The sequence below is a fragment of the Pleurodeles waltl genome, chromosome 1_1, assembly GCF_031143425.1.
Source record: "Pleurodeles waltl isolate 20211129_DDA chromosome 1_1, aPleWal1.hap1.20221129, whole genome shotgun sequence".
In the NCBI taxonomy this organism is placed as follows: Eukaryota; Metazoa; Chordata; class Amphibia; order Caudata; family Salamandridae; genus Pleurodeles; species Pleurodeles waltl.
The window spans coordinates 210,150,838-210,167,323 of NC_090436.1; the positions used below are offsets into that span (position 1 = coordinate 210,150,838).

At 44.0% G+C, this 16,486-nt stretch overlaps 1 protein-coding gene across 3 annotated transcripts in view; it reads left to right on the plus strand.

Moving 5' to 3' along the window:
- SPEF2 (sperm flagellar 2) overlaps window positions 1-16,486 on the plus strand; it is a 736,330-nt gene that overhangs the window by 62,902 nt on the left and 656,942 nt on the right. For all 3 annotated transcript variants that reach the window (XM_069220893.1, XM_069220901.1, XM_069220907.1), the window contains exon 3: window positions 11,917-12,169. In XM_069220893.1, the coding sequence (XP_069076994.1) occupies window positions 11,917-12,169 (253 nt within the window). The remainder of the gene's footprint in view (window positions 1-11,916; window positions 12,170-16,486) is intronic.

Below are 16,486 nucleotides of genomic sequence, written 5' to 3' on the forward strand. Positions count from 1 at the left end.
TGTTTTTTTTGTTTTGTTTTTTGTTTTAGAGGTGGAGAGTGACCCCTTAGGCAAGGGTTGCTCCCATAGGGGGGAAATTATATTTAGGCCATTTCTGCCCCCCTTGGGGGCAGATTGGCCTATTTTTATGAGGCCAATCTGCCCCCAAGGGGGACAGAAACCACTAGACACCAGGGAGTTTTTTTTTTTTGTTCGTGAATTTCACGTAAGGGGAGCGACCCCTTAGGCAAGGGTCGTTCCCCTGGCGGGCAAATTTATTTTAGGCCATTTCTGCCCCCAGGGGGCATATCGGGCTATTGTTATTAGGCCGATCTGCCCCCCGGGGCAGAAACCTCTAGGCGCCAGGGATCCTTTTTTTTTTTGCGCCGTCACACAAGGGGAGCGACCCCGTAGCCACGGTCACTCCGCGGGGGGTCTGGGGGGAGCAAATTTATTTTAGGCCATTTCTACCCCCCCTGGGGGCAGATCGGCCTATTGTTATTAGGAGATCTGCCCCCGGTGGGGCAGAAACCTCTAGGCGCCAGGGCTGATTTTTTTTTTGTGTTTTTTTTTTTGTTTGTTTGTTTTTTTAGAGATGGGGAGCGACCCCTTAGGCAAGGGTCGCTCCCCTGGAGGGGCAAATTGTATTTAGACCATTTCTACCCCCCTTGGGGGCAAATCGGCCGATTTTAGGTGAATCTGCCCACAAGGGGGGCAGAAACCACTAGGCACTGGGGATCTTTTTTTTTGCGTCTTCACGCAAGGGGAGCGACCCCGTAGGCAAGGGTCGCTCCCCGGGGGGGCTGGGTGGGCAAATTTATTTTAGGCCATTTCTGCCCCCCCTGGGGCCGGCTGAGCTAGAGGCCAAAATCCAAAGGTAGGCACTTTGCAAAAAACACCTCTGTTTTCTGTGAAAAATGTGATGTGTCCACGTTGTGTTTTGGGCCATTTCCTTTTGTAGGCGCTAGGCCCACCCACACAAGTGAGGTACCATTTTTATCGGGAGACTTGGGGGAACGCTGGGCGGAAGGACATTTGTGGCTCCTCTCAGATTCCAGAACTTTCTGTCACCGAAATGTGAGGAAAATGTGTTTTTTTTAGCCAAATTTTGAGGTTTGCAAAGGATTCTGGGTAACAGAACCTGGTCAGAGCCCCACAAGTCACCCCATCTTGGATTCCCCTAGGTGTCTAGTTTTCAGAAGTGTGCTGGTTTGGTATGTTTCCTTAGGTGCCGGCTGAGCTGGAGGCCAAAATCTACAGGTAGGCACTTTGCAAAAACCTCTGTTTTCTGTCAAAAAATGGGATGTGTCCAAGTTGTGTTTTGGGGCATTTCCTGTCACAGGCGCTAGGCCTACCCACACAAGTGAGGTATCATTTTTATCAGGAGTCTTGGGGGAACGCTGGGTGGAAGGAAATTTGTGTCTCCTCTCAGATTCCAGAACTTTCTGTCACCGAAATGTGAGGAAAATGTGTTTTTTTTAGCCACATTTTGAGGTTTGCAAAGGATTCTGGGTAACAGAACCTGGTCAGAGCCCCACAAGTCACCCCATCTTGGATTCCCCTAGGTCTCTAGTTTTCGAAAATGCATAGGTTTGGTAGGTTTCCCTAGGTGCCGGCTGAGCTAGGGGCCACAATCTACAGCTAGGCACTTTGCAGAAAACACCTCTGTTTTCTGTAAAACAAAAATGGGATGTGTCCATGTTGTGTTTTGGGCCATTTCCTTTCGTGGGCGCTAGGCCTACCCACACAAGTGAGGTACCATTTTTATTGGGAGACTTGGGGGAACGCTGGGTGGAAGGAAATTTGTGACTCCTCTCAGATTCCAGAACTTTCTGTCACTGAAATGTGGGGAAAATTAGTTTTTTTTCAGCCAAATTTTGAGGTTCGCAAAGGATTCTGGGTAACAGAACCTGGTCAGAGCCCCACAAGTCACCCCATCTTGGATTACCCTAGGTCTCTAGTTTTTAAAAATGTGCTGGTTTGGTAGGTTTCCCTAGGTGCCGGCTGAGCTAGGGGCCAAAATCTACAGGTAGGCACTTTGCAAAAAACACCTCTGTTTTCTGTCAAAAAATGGGATGTGTCCACGTTGGGTTTTGGGCCATTTCCTTTCGTGGGCGCTAGGCCTACCCACACAAGTAAGGTACCATTTGTATCGGGAGACTTGGGGGAACGCTGGGTGGAAGGAAATTTGTGACTCTTCTCAGATTCCAAAACTTTCTGTCACCAAATTGTGAGGAAAATTTGTTTTTCTAGCCAAACTTTGAGGTTTGCAAAGGATTCTGGGTAACAGAACCTGGTCAGAGCCCCACAAGTCACCCCATCTTGGATTCCCCTAGGTCTCTAGTTTTCAGAAATGCACAGGTTTGGTAGGTTTCCCTATGTGCCGGCTGAGCTAGGGGCCAAAATCTACAGGTAGGCACTTTGCAAAAAACACCTATGTTTTCTGTAGAACAAATGGGATGTGTCCACGTTGTGTTTTGGGCCATTTCCTTTCGTGGCGCTACCCACACAAGTGAGGTACCATTTTTATTGGGAGACTTGGGGGAACGCTGGGTGGAAGGAAATTTGCGGTTCCTCTCAGATTCCAGAACTTTCTGTCACCGAAATGTGAGGAAAACGTGTTTTTTTAGCCAAATTCGGAGGTTTGCAAAGGATTCTGGGTAACAGAACCTGGTCAGAGCCCCACAAGTCACCCCATCTTGGATTCCCGTAGGTCACTAGTTTTAAAAAATGCACAGGTTTGGTAGGTTTCCCTAGGTGCCGGCTGAGCTAGAGGCCAAAATCTACAGGTAGGCACTTTGCAAAAAACACCTCTGTTTTCTGTCAAAAAATGGGATGTGTCCACGTTGTGTTTTGGGGCATTTCCTGTCGCGGGCACTAGGCCTACCCACACAAGTGAGGTATCATTTCTATCGGGAGACTTGGGGGAACATAGAATAGCAAAACAAGTGTTATAGCCCCTTGTCTTTCTCTACATGCTTTCCTTCCAAATATAAGAGAGTGTGTAAAAAAGACGTCTATTTGAGAAATGCCCTGTAATTCACATGCTAGTATGTGCACCCCAGAATTCAGAGATGTGCAAATAACCACTGCTCCTCAACACCTTATCTTGTGCCCATTTTGGAAATACAAAGGTTTTCTTGATAGCTATTTTTTACTCTTTATATTTCAGAAAATGAATTGCTGTATACCCGGTATAGAATGAAAACCCAAGGCAGGGTGCAGGGCATTTATTGGCTCTGGGTACCTAGAGTTCTTGATGAACCTACAAGCCCTATATATCCCCGCAACCATAAGAGTCCAGCAGACGTAACGGTATATTGCTTTCAAAAATCTGACATTGCAGTAAAAAGTTACAGAGTAAAACGTAGAGAAAAATTGCAGATTTGTTCACCTCAATTTCAATATCTTTTTTTTCAGTTGTTATTTGCTGTAGGAAACCCTTGTAGGATCTACACAAATTACCCCTTGCTGAATTCAGAATTGTGTCTACTCTTCAGAAATGTTTCGGTTTCTGGGATCTAGCATTGGTTTTATGCCCATTTCTGTCACTGACTGGAAGGAGGCTGAAAGCACAAAAAATCGTAAAAATGGGGTATGTCCCAGTTAAATCGCAAGATTGTGTTGAAAAAGTGGGTTTTCTGATTCAAGTCTGCCTGTTCCTGAAAGCTGGGAAGCTGGTGACTTTAGCACCACAAACCCTTTGTTGATGCCATTTTCAGGGAAAAAAACACAAGCCTTCTTCTGCAGCCCCTTTTTCCCATTTTTTTGAATAAAACAAAATTTTCACTGTATTTTGGCTAATTTCTTGGCCTTCTTCCGGGGAACCCACAAAGTCTAGGTACCTCTAGAATCCCTAGGATGTTGGAAAAAAAGGACGCAAATTTGGCGTGGGTAGCTTATGTGAACAAAAGGTCAAGGTTGTCCATAAAGTGCACAAAGGAGTTAAGCAGATGTTCCAGCCTCAGTGCAGTTCTGGAAGTAAGGATAGCGTCATCTTCATAGAGTTTCACAGGGATCGAAAACTTAGCAATCAGGGCATATCAGTGCCACTGTCAATAAGAACCTTCTCCAAGTTTTTAATGTAAAGGGTAAAAAGAAATAGAGAAAGAATGCAGCCTTGTCAAACTCCCTCCCCCCCGCTTTAATTTAAAGTGCTCAATGCATTGCCCATGAGGCCAAAATCGAGCGGAAGCAGAGATATTAAAATGAAGATCATGCAAGAGTAAGACTAGGTTAGGTTCCACACCAAGACACAGCATACTGTTCCATAATTTTTCCTTATTAACACTATCAAATGTGGTACTCCGATCCATAAAAGCCAAATGTAGAGCCCCTTGCTCGACAACTGTGTATTTGTTAATAATAAGGTAGAGATTGGGCCATTGATAAATCGTCCCTAAACCAGGCTGAAACTCATATTAACTATCAGATAAAATGCCATTTTAACGACCCAAATCCTCTACCCTATTCAAAACTACCTAGCTAAAAAACCTTGATCACAGAACAGATCAGAGAGATAAGTTGGTAATATTAATATTGGCAAGATTACTTTTTTTTAAAACAGGTACTATCTCCGAATGGGACCATAACTTCGGTATAGGCTTAGGAGGAATCACATTAAGGTATAATGCAATGAAGAAGGGTCAAGGTGCTATATTGGATTTAAACACATCAAAAGGGACTCCATCCAAGCCAGGAACCTTGTTATGGGGAAGAGCTTGGATAGCCACAAAAATCTCATCATAAGAAAAATTGACGGGGCATTGTGGACATCGAGCACAGAAAACTCCAGAGGACTAGAAGTAGGTATGGGCTCAGCATATATACTCTCAAAATGTCTTACGTAGACCTCAGGCAAAATTGTGGAGAGCAAAGCAGGTTCAACTGCAGGCCTCAGGATAGGTTGATTATTAATCTCCCAAAATTGTGAACTGTACCGTAGCCTGCTGGCACAGAGCAGTTCTTTCCATGCCTCCTCGTGTAAGGATTTTTTGCGCTCATCTAATATTCTCTTGTATAAAATCTCTCGGGGTAGCCTGTATAGCCTCCAACAAGGGACAGTGAGCCCTAGAGCAATTTGCATCAAACCATTTGTAGGGCTTAGGTCCCTTAGATCTAAAATTACTATTCAACAGGGATTAGGCTTGTAGATGTAAAATTGCTAGTCAACAGGGATTTAATGTTATTATTGCAAATGACAGAAAATAAACTGAGATTCTGAGAATCTGTGGGATTACTATTGAAGCAAATATTTAACTCAGGATAATAACTTCTGAACAGATTTAAAAGAAAAATGTTAGGAAGGACACTCTTCCAATCAATTCCATCATCTGCATCTTACCCACTTTATCCATAACAAAGCATGTAGAAGAAGCTTTGTTGAAGTTCAAACTAGATGAAGCTGTTAAAGAATTATGGTCACTCAAAGAACTCTCGACCACCTCAAAATCTAATAAGAAACTAACCATAGATGAGACAAAAATATAATCAATTACACTAGCAGCATCTCTATCAACAAATTTAGGTACCAGCACTTCAGACTGAGTCTCAGCCAAGGAGGGAGAGATAGAAACAAAAATAAGCTTGGCAAAATCAAATTTAATAAGGTTTCACTCAAATGCGTATAGGAAATGCATAGACTCAAGATCAAAATGATCAATAGCACTATGCTGATTAAAGCATGCTTGCAAAGGGTGCAAGTTGAAATCACCAACTAACACGATAAAGCTAATTTCTAACATGGATTTAAGCAAACTGTCAATGACATTTTTAAGGGCATGAACTTGACCAGAGCTTCCATGCTGAGAGAAAGCATTATAATAATTAATTCATTATAAGTAAATTGGGAAAATTATGAAATTCCATCAAAGTGTAGCTAGGTTGGGTGAACTTGTGTGAATCACTTTGGTTGTGCACCCTAAAGTCAAAGAGCCCAAAATAAGAAGACCATCAGATGATGGGATAGCTTGGACAAAAAAGGAAGAGTAACCATGAAAATGGAAATTAGTATCAATAGACCGAGTTTCTTGTAAACACAGAAATTTAAATCTCTGTAAGAGAAAATAAATAGCCTCATTCCCCATTTGTTGGAAAGCCCTGCAGTATTCCAGCTTAAAAGCGTACGAGTGTCCAAAGTTCCCAAACACGGCCAGGAATCAGCTTGACATCAGGACGCGGCCAGAAAGGGTCTCCCGCCGGTTTACCACTGCCCTTGTGAATCCTCCATGGCGGCGGAGCGCGCTCCGCTGCCATGGGGATTCTGACACCCCGTACCGCCATCCTGTTCCTGGCGGGTCTCCCGCCAGGAACAGGATGGCGGTAGGGGTGCCGCGGGGCCCCTGGGGGCCCCTGCAGTGCCCATGCCAATGGCATGGGCACTGCAGGGGCCCCCGTAAGAGGGCCCCACAAAGTATTTCAGTGTCTGCAAAGCAGACACTGAAATACGCGACGGGTGCAACTGCACCCGTCGCACCTTCCCACTACGCCGGCTCCATTCGGAGCCGGCGTCCTCGTGGGAAGGTCGATTTGCCCTGGGCTGGCGGGCGGCCTTTTGGCGGCCGCCCACCATCCCAGGGCAAATCTCAAAATACCCTCAGCGGTCTTGTGACTGCGGAGCGGTATTTTGACGGGGGAACATTGGCGGGCGGCCTCCGCCGCCCGCCAATGTTAGAATGACCCCCAATGTACCTTTGTGGTTTTTCAAATGTAGTATAACTAAGCTTGAGTTGCTAATTGAGAAATAGCTACCCTTAAAATTAAACTGTCTGTGTACGAGTTTCCATTTTAGTGCATCCAAATTACAGAAAGCTTTAACTTAGTAAACTTGTGACCATAGAACATGGTAGCATTGTAATATGCTCACAATAACAGGACAACCAAAGCTCCTACAAAAAGGGATCAGAGGCATTTAAACCCATACACATTCTTCTAGACTTACCCACTGGAAAGGTAACTTCACGAGTGACCATCTTAGGAATTCCATGATTTGTTTACATAAAGAAGGAAGCAAGTTTTGTAAGCTTTAAGGCCCCTAACATTCCTCTATGTAATTTACTGCAAAAGGTAGTAAGGTCCCACAAGAGCCTCATGATTGATCTAGAGATGTGTTCTCCACTTGTACACACACATAGCAATGCACCAGCACATTTAAACTTCCTCCTTAATTGACTCGCTACATCATTATGGCACATGTCACGATCCCATACACCTATAGCTCATATGCACAAGTGTAGCTTTTGAGTAGTACCTGACAGTCACAATACTTTAATGATAACATGAAGACCTACCATTAGGTAAGGAAAAAAAGATCTAAGTCCAAGGTACCAAACAGTCAGAAATACCTTGATGCCCTTCTACATTGGCCCATCTCCTTTGTGGGTCTCAGGCACAGGCTTCTGTATGAGAACCAGGATACCAAGCCGGTTTCCCCCCTTCCACATTTGACCATCATGTAGAATTTAACACGTGAAAGAAACATATTATTATTGTCTTATAGGAAAAGTGCTGTAAGCAATGGCAGACCTACCACCCTTTGGGTCTATGGACGTAAACTTAAGAATAATTTACTATTGAGTTAAACCCTTGTGAACCCAGAATTCCAATCCTAGTCAACAGAGCTCTTTAAGTTAGTATGCACTTTCAAGGCAACTACATATCACCACTTTTAGTTACCTAAATCAGGGTGTTTTCTGTGCTTTGGAAAGGATGCTTGTTTTAGTATTAAAATGAGTTGTAAGGAATAAATGAGCAAATTGATGGCTTGGTGGGTCGCTGAATGATGATGCAAAACTGTCAAATTAATAATACGACATGTGTACATGTGGGTTGAATTTAAGAATGTACTTATTCCAAACTAAACAGTATATAATAGGAGCACTTGGACAACGGGCAATATATTTTCTTTCATTCTACCTGCTGAACAGTATCTGCATCCTGGTGCTAACACGTGGTATGTCTGTATAACTGATTACTCAACAGCTTTCATTATTGAAAGATAGAATTTGGTTTTGGCAAAAATTAAACACTAGTGGAAAAATGTCTCACTGTTATCAGTAATATTTGCATACAGATCACACTTGGAACAGATAACACTGGCCCAAGCGTTTTCAGACTAATCTCATTAAAAACAGAAGTACCTGACTATATCTTATATTAAAACTATAGTCAGCGACCTCAATGTAGAGCTGGAAAATAGGTGTGCTACAACTGTAAGAAATATTATGTGTGCACATGACACTATTGTACTGACCAGAAGGCAGGTAGACCTCTACATTATGCAACTTCAATCATTGTAGAGGATTAACATTACACTTATTCACAACCAAAAGTGGTATTTAGCCACTGCAAGTCAAGCTTCACTAGCCTGGAGGTGGAATCACCATCATGCACAACATCAGCTGCACCACCTCCACAGACACATCATACTCCAAAATGGAAAGCTTGTTGAATTTATTGTCATAGCCAACTTCACTTTAAGCGCCACTCTCATCTACAGACCACGGAAAACATTCACCAACTTCACCTATACCATCACGGATGTCATCGCATCACTCATACTCAACACAAGCTATTAGAGCTTGCTCCCAGACCTGAACTTCTAACTTGAATACCACACTGACCCCAACTCAAAAGCACTCATTGCAGACCTCTGAAGCCTGGACCTCACCCATTGAGTAAGGGACACCATCAACAACATCAGAGTCCATTGCCCCATACCAACTTTGGACAGACCATACCTTCAGGTTTAGCATCCCTGGCCGTGTCCAATACACAAGCACCATTGCCAGAGCAACCTGCAGAAACTGGAACAGCATCACTGGCAATGACTGGAATGCCACTCTCAACACCCACTGGCCCAAACACAGCTATAGTCTCCCTCAAGCCATCAAGAATTTCAACAATTGCATCACCTCCTTTGCTGACTCCCTGCCCCTTTAAGATCTAGACTCATGCCAGTTGATACATGAGGGAACTCAGACTGATGAAATGCCACTACAAACAACTGGAGTGAAAATGGAGAATGAGCCAGAACATGCAGACAGGAACATGTTCAAATTCGCCCTGAGACATAAACAACCACCAAATAATCCAGACCACCAAAAGAGCCACTCTAGTGGAGCGCATCCATTCTTGCACCAACAGAAGCAAACAAATCTTCGCCAAAATGAAGTATTTAATCTCACCAGCGGTTACCTTTAATTTGATTGCCCCTTTGCAGGGCCTCTGTGACAGTCTCTGTCAATTCTTCAGCAACAGAGTCACCGCCATTCAAAGCAACTTCAACCTGCAACAGATGTCTCCACAAATCCCCCGATCTAATTCTTAGAACCGATCCTAACTATATGGCGTGTCACCACCCCTGAAGGAACAGCCACTACCATGAAGTCCATCCACTCAGGGACACCATCAGAACCATGCCCCCATCATGCCTACTCCGAAGGACTGCAACCTATTAGTGCCACGCCCACACCCATTCTAAATTCCTCACCTCTTCTGTGACCTTCCCAGATGCTTGGAAACATGCAACAATCCTGCCATTGCTGTAGAACCCTCATGACCTCTCCATCGCTTGCCAACTAAAGACCAATCTCCCTGCTACCACCCTAGGAAAAGGTCTTAGAAAAAATCATCAACATATACCTCACCAAATACCTCCATGACAACCATCTCCTTGACACCACTCAGTCTGGTTTCAAACCCAACCACAGCACAGAAACTGCCCTCATTGTCACCAGCATGTCATCTGCATGGCTAGATGGAGGTGACATGGAGGTCCTCATCCTGTTGGACCTCTCTGCAAGTTTGACACAGTCTCCCACTCCATCCTTTTCTAATGCCTACACAACATCCGAATCCAAGAATACACATTCTGATGGATCTGCTACTTCCTGACTGGAAGGACCCAGTCAGTCAGCCTGGCACTGTGAACCTCAGATATCAGCGATCTCATCTGTGGAGTTCAGCAAGGTTCTTTACTGAACCCAACCCTCTTCAACATTCTTTCCTATATTGACAGCATGCAACAGGTTCCCTCCCATATGAGCAAGGCACCCAATGCCCGAATCAAGTTCAATACATGTATGATTGAAGTCGCTCACTGGATGACGGGCAGCTGTCTCAAACAGAATATCGACAAGACCGAAATCATGAACTTTGGGAAGAACACGTCACAATGGGGACTCCACCAGGTGGCCAACAGATCTAGGACCCACCCCCTCCACCCTTGCAAAGAACCTTAAGATCTTCAGCAACAGCAGCCTCAACATGACTGCCCAAGTCCACTGCCACTGCCTCATGCTTCCATAACCTGGCTCCCCATACACAAACGAATACAATTCAAGCTCCTATCCACACTTTCAAGGCACTACATAACACTGGCCCAGCATACCTCAAAAATCGCATCTGCTTTTAGAGACCTTCCAGATGTTTCCAATCGTCTGGACTCCAACATGCACACATCCAGATCAGGTGGCCAAGCCTTCTGCTACATTGCTCTTAAAGTGTGGAACGACCTGCTGCTACCTATAAAATCCTCCTCCTGTAAGAGCGTAATGCAGGCCCAGCAGCCCCTGCAGCGCAGGGGGTCCCAACCCTACCGGGGGCCAGCAACCCTTGAAAGGAGGCCCTATTCAGACAGCGCCCATGGATATCTGTGAGGTATGGGAGACTAGAGGGGTGGCCCTTGTCATATTCTGCCGTAGGGCCCCATCATTTTGCGTTTCAATACTGTCCTCACTTCTTGAATTCCGGAAGAAGCTAAACATCTGTTTTTTCAGGTAGTCCCACAAGGCCCTAGATTTAGCTATACTCAGGTCTTGTCAGTGCCAGGATACCTTCCTGGGTGATAGTGCACCTCTACAAATTTGCATAACATAACAACCCCCATATGGCATTTGTTCACAACAAATCTAGTCCTACAAACACTTGGGAGTTAATCCAAATTTTTGACCTAGGAAACTCAAATGGTAGTAAAGTAAAAACCAATGTCAGTAGCCTATGGGGTTGAGGTTCAACAGAACACACACAGACCACTATATGGCGTATAACATTACAACTTAACCGATGCAATTTTCTTTCTGTTTCTCCTTCCCAAAGTAAGGCTGTCCCTTAGTGCAGCTGACGCTCAGTGCTGTTAATTTGCCTTGTCGTAATAATGTTTATTAGGCTTAGTTTTCCATAAGACAAAACAATACATTCTTTTATCATCGCCACAATTAAATCACTATAATGACAGGAACATTAATTATATTAAAGCATATTATCTTACATAAATTGTGCATAAAGACTCAGTATTAAAATCAGTACATACATTGTGCATAAAGACTCACTATTCAAATCAGTATGTAGTTAATAGCAAGCCCTTCTTGCAAGCATTAAAAAACACACGGCCACCAGCACGGCAACCCCATGTGAATCCAACAAAAAAAAAAATCATAATGTGGCATTGATGCCAGTGTGTTGGTGTTATGGACTGATGCTGTCCTTCTGTATGGGAGACACCCTCGTAAATGGACCAGATGGATTTACTAAGCTGTATAGATTTCCTCGCATTTCGTATCACCTTTGCAGTGGCACACTGTTATTCATCATTTTAGATTTGTTTTTCATATTTCAAATACTTATTATATTTCGTAATCATTATGTCTTAGTTATCCCTATAACTTTCATACTGCAGACGCGTGCGCTTCGTCTTTGTACATAGACATACTCTAGATAGGTACACGCTTGCTATCTGCCTTAATTATTTGCAGTATGTTTATTTAAGTGAATATATAAAGCCCTAACCCATTCTGCTGAGCAGCAAAGACCAGTACAAGAAAGGGAGGTGGGATACCGTGCTTCTGAGATTACAAATAAGTAGCTTTTTGGTGGCCACTCTCAATTGACGTAGATTTTCAGATGTTGATGTTTTTTGTGTATGTTTTCCTACAACAGAGCGACCCACTCAAAGCTTAATAACTTTTCCCGCATGGAGCCAACGCTTAACCTTCTGGGTGTGCAGTTTGATCAGAATGTGGCTCAAGCCATCATGTCAGAGCAGCATGGAGCTGCCACCCGCCTTCTGTACCAATTGTACATTGTTCTGCAGAAAAAGAAGAAGGCGGGGCTAACCGGCGTTGCCCTGGAAACTATGCGAGCTCAGGCCCCCGCAAAACTTCAGGCCATTCAGACTGAAATATATCGAGAGGTAAGCGTGCTATAACGTGTGGACCCCCAAATGCTTTTCAAATAGTTACATTATTTTTCTTTTTCCAACTTATGTTTGCTTCATATGATTGTGCTTTCTGAAATGCTGAGTTCCTATTACAAGGTTTCAAATTTGCAACCCTTATATTTGATGTTGTCAACATGTTCCTTAATCACCGCAGCTGTGTTCCTGTTTGTTCTGCATGTGGTTAAATATATTTAATTACACGCCCCGCAAAAGTCTTCTCTTACATGCTCGTTTTCTAAACGGAGAGTGCAAGCACAAATATCTTTGGCAGTTTTTCTTTAATTCACACGTATCAGCACTAAGACAATACTTCAATTGTAAATGTGACTATTGTCCTACATGAGGTACAGAGACTTAATAAAACAGCGAAAAGAGGTATATGACACAACAAACTGGGAAACTGGTAACTACACAATCCAAGGACGCTTTATATCCATGGGGGATGGGGGGGGGGGGGGGGGGGGTTGAGAAACTGAGCACGTGTAGGAACAATCAGTGCTTAATTAAAAAAAAGAGTTCCTCTGTCCAAAAACGCTGTTCAGAATCCCTCGGCTGGCGCTAATAAATGGCAACACGCCCAATACTAAGGCTCCATTGTCCTGAATCTACATCAGGCCTCTTTAATCTTCTGTCAGCCACTCCCTGCCCTTTATCTCACTCTTACAGGCTCCTACTGTCTCCTTTGGTATTGTTTTACCTGCCTTTCTCTTCCTCCTTTATTCGCGTGTGTTTGTTTTTAACCCTCTTACTCTTGAGAAATAGCTGATGAGTAAAAATAAGCACTGGTCCACAAAAATGAGTGCTGGTGTCTCCCACTGGCAACCACTGGCTCAAATTAAGCATTGTTAACAATGTAGGTTAAAAAAGAGTGGGTGTGTGAAATTGGGTTACTGATTGAGGAGAGTGAAAGCAGCCTACACTATCCCTGTCTGGGTGAAACACAAACAAACCCCAAATTAACCTGTGTTTAACCCTCTGGAACTTGGCACAAAGCACCACGGCTTAATTTAGAGGCAATAGGTAAAGTGTTTCAAACAGTAATAAAGTGAAAACACAGCACAAGAAAAATAGCATACCAATTTAGAAAAACGGAGTGAAATTTAATAAATTATTTGTGACCTAAACAACAAAAATCCAGTTATTAGATATGCAATTTTAATGATTAAGTGAAAATAGCACTTAAAAGCACAAAGCGCCGGCTGTGGTTATCTGGTTGAGCCAGACTGGGACAAATTCACAATTTCAGGCCGACCGCAATAGAGTGTGGACCTGATAGAGGGAACCAATTCAAGCCCTCTGTTTTATGAAGGAAGTCCTTCCATTATAGGAAATTCTGTTCTCCATGCCTATAGAAGTGCCTTCCCAGGGTGTTTTTGTGTTTTGAGTGTCTGCCATTTAGTGCAGTATTATACCTCTACCTGTATTTTGTACTCGTTTGTAACATGCACACGGCACCTTTCCTTTTCAACGTATCATTTGCTACCTCTTTTATCTTGTTTGCTTTTGATACATGCACAACGGCCACCACTGCCTCATGTAACGTAACTATTGTTTTAGTGCTTTGAGTGTCTACCATTGATTGCAACTTTTTTTACCTCTATTCGTACTTTATTTGCTCTTGTAACCTGCACACGTCACTTTTTCCTCTCATAACGTATCGTTTGCTACCTCGTTTATTTTTTGCTCTTGATACGTGCACAATTATCACGATTGCCTCATGTAATGTAACGCTTGTTTTTGTAACAGGCTCACTTGTATTTCTTCTCCTCTTGTAAGTTTACTTTGCCTATTGTGAAGCGCTCTGACACCTTCGGGTAAAGTCTGCGCTATATAAAAACGCATTAAATAAAATAAATTTAAAAAAAACCATGTTAGGCCTGCTGAACAAAGTACCTTAAATCCTAGTTGTGGAGTGGTACAAGATCCTGCATCGAGGATGCTTTGCGCAGTGGCTGTTCCAAGGACCATCGGGCTGCAGTGAAAGGTCCTGAGTTGTTGTAGAGGTTGTCATCGATGGGAAGCTTGTGATGTGTAAGGCCTGTATTGAGAATGCATTGCGCAGCTGCAGTCATGAGGAGTTGTACGCTGCAAGGCGAAGTCCTGCATTGTTGTTGAGGATGCTGTCAACAAGGGGCTTGGGATGCAAAGTCCTGCATCAACGATGCATCGTGCAGCAGCTATTCCGATGGGGGGCTGCGTAGAGATACTCTGCGCTACATCAGTTCTCCCCACAGGACCACAGCTGGACTGGTGGAGCACCTTGAGGCCCTATTCAAAGGGCCTAGGGGCACCAGTTGGGGGCATGACTCACATCTGACCGAGTCTAGCTGCTGGGTTCAAGGTGGTTGTAGCATTTTCTGGTACTGAGGCTTTGATCAGGAGGTCTAGCCCTTGAAGTCATTCTGGTGGTCCTTGGTTCAAGATGCAGGTCCAGTCCTTCTCACTTAGGCAACAGGGCAGCAGATTAAGAGTCCGTCTGGCAGAATAGTAGCAGTCCTTCTGGCGGCAGAGCAGCACAGCAGTCCTGAGTCCTCCACAGGCCCACATGTCTCTAGAGTTGGGTCTCTGGGTCCAATAAAGGAGAAAGTTATGGAGGTTTCCACTTCCAAAGGTATTCGGAATTTCCTGCCTCCCTACGCTGGCCCCAGCTAGTCTGGAGGCACAGAATACTAATGTCAAACCCTCTGTGATTGCACTCAAGCAGAAGCTTTGTGATGTGCATGTGCAGTAGGTCACAGCTGCTCCCCCGTATCAAGTCAGAGTTGGTCCATCTTGCCAACATCTATTCCCCCTCCATCTCACTGTCTGGGAGCAAAATAGAAAGTAAAGTATACAAAAAAACATGGATGGAATCTTTGAATTAATCTCTGCCACTGATAATCACTCAGGCCGCATAACAATTCATTGTTATTTTGCTCACTGTGCCACCTTAGTTCGGACCCAGCTATGTTCAAATCAGTCTTGACCCATCTCCAATGGAAACAGTATAGCCCAAACTGCCAAGCCAGGTCCTCTGTGAACTGGAACATAAGCAACACAGAACTGGTTTTACCCTTGTTATAGGCTCATCAGCCAGGTAGAGCTTGGTTCCAGTAACAAAGTGTACACAGGACCCACTTCTGGGCATATCCGTCTCACTTAGGGCGGCATACTAAAGTTTACAAAAAGTGATAGATGGATTCCTTGATTTATCTCAACCACTGGTAATTACTCAGGCCAAATCCCAGTCCTTCGTTATTTCGCACACATGCCACTTCAGTTTGGACCCAGCTATATGCAAATCAGTCTTGACTCTGCTCTATAGTGAACAGTCCAGCCTGAACTGTCAAGGCATGTCCTCCCTGAACTGAAACACAACCAACCCAGGACCTGTTTTGCCCTTGTTGTGGACTCATCAGCCAGGTATACCTTGGTCCCAGTGACAAAGTGTGCATGGGCCCACATCTGGGCATACCCATACCACTTATGGTGGCATACTAAAGTGTACAAAAAGTGATGGATGGAATGCTTGAACTATTCTCAGCCACTGGTAAGTACTCAGAACACAAGCAACCCAGGACCTGTTTTGCTCTGGCGCAGCAGTTTGGGTTGGACTGTTAGTATGAGGAGGTCCAGGGTGAACTGGACACATGGATGAGATGAGAATATGGTATGTGGTGGAGTGCTGAGGGTATGGCCTTAGAGCTAGGACTGCCAACTTTAGAAATGGGGAACCAGGGTCTCTGTGTCATCGACTCAACATCATTTGAGTCTTCACATATAGCGGTTTGTTCTCTTGCTTAGAAAAATGAACGTAACCTTGTGCAGTGTAACTGATGCTCAATTAAAGTGCTCTAATGCACCTTGGGATGGGTTGCTGCTATGTATATTAAAAAAAACAAAATAAGAATGAGCAATATGGGTGGGATGGGGAGGACAAAAGCACACAGGTGAAACACAAGCATTGGGGTTGCACAGAGGCACACAGTGTTTGGGAGCAACATGGGGGTTAGAGAGAAGCATATAAGGGAGACAACAAACTAAAACATGCACTCTCAGGGAGTCAGCGAAAAAATAAAAATCCCAAAAAGCAAGCACTCGAGGAAGAAATGAAGAAGCCAGTCAGAGAGGTGGTAAGGAGGCTATCCTCTTCGAGAGGGTAAAAGACATACTGTAGGGGCTAAGACAGATAGAGGCAGTGAATAGAATGAACATAACTGTGAGTGACATAACATAAAGCCATTAGTAATCAGTGAGCAAATGCTTTACTAAGTAAACTTTCAGCATGTGTCTATTATGGCTTTTCAACCA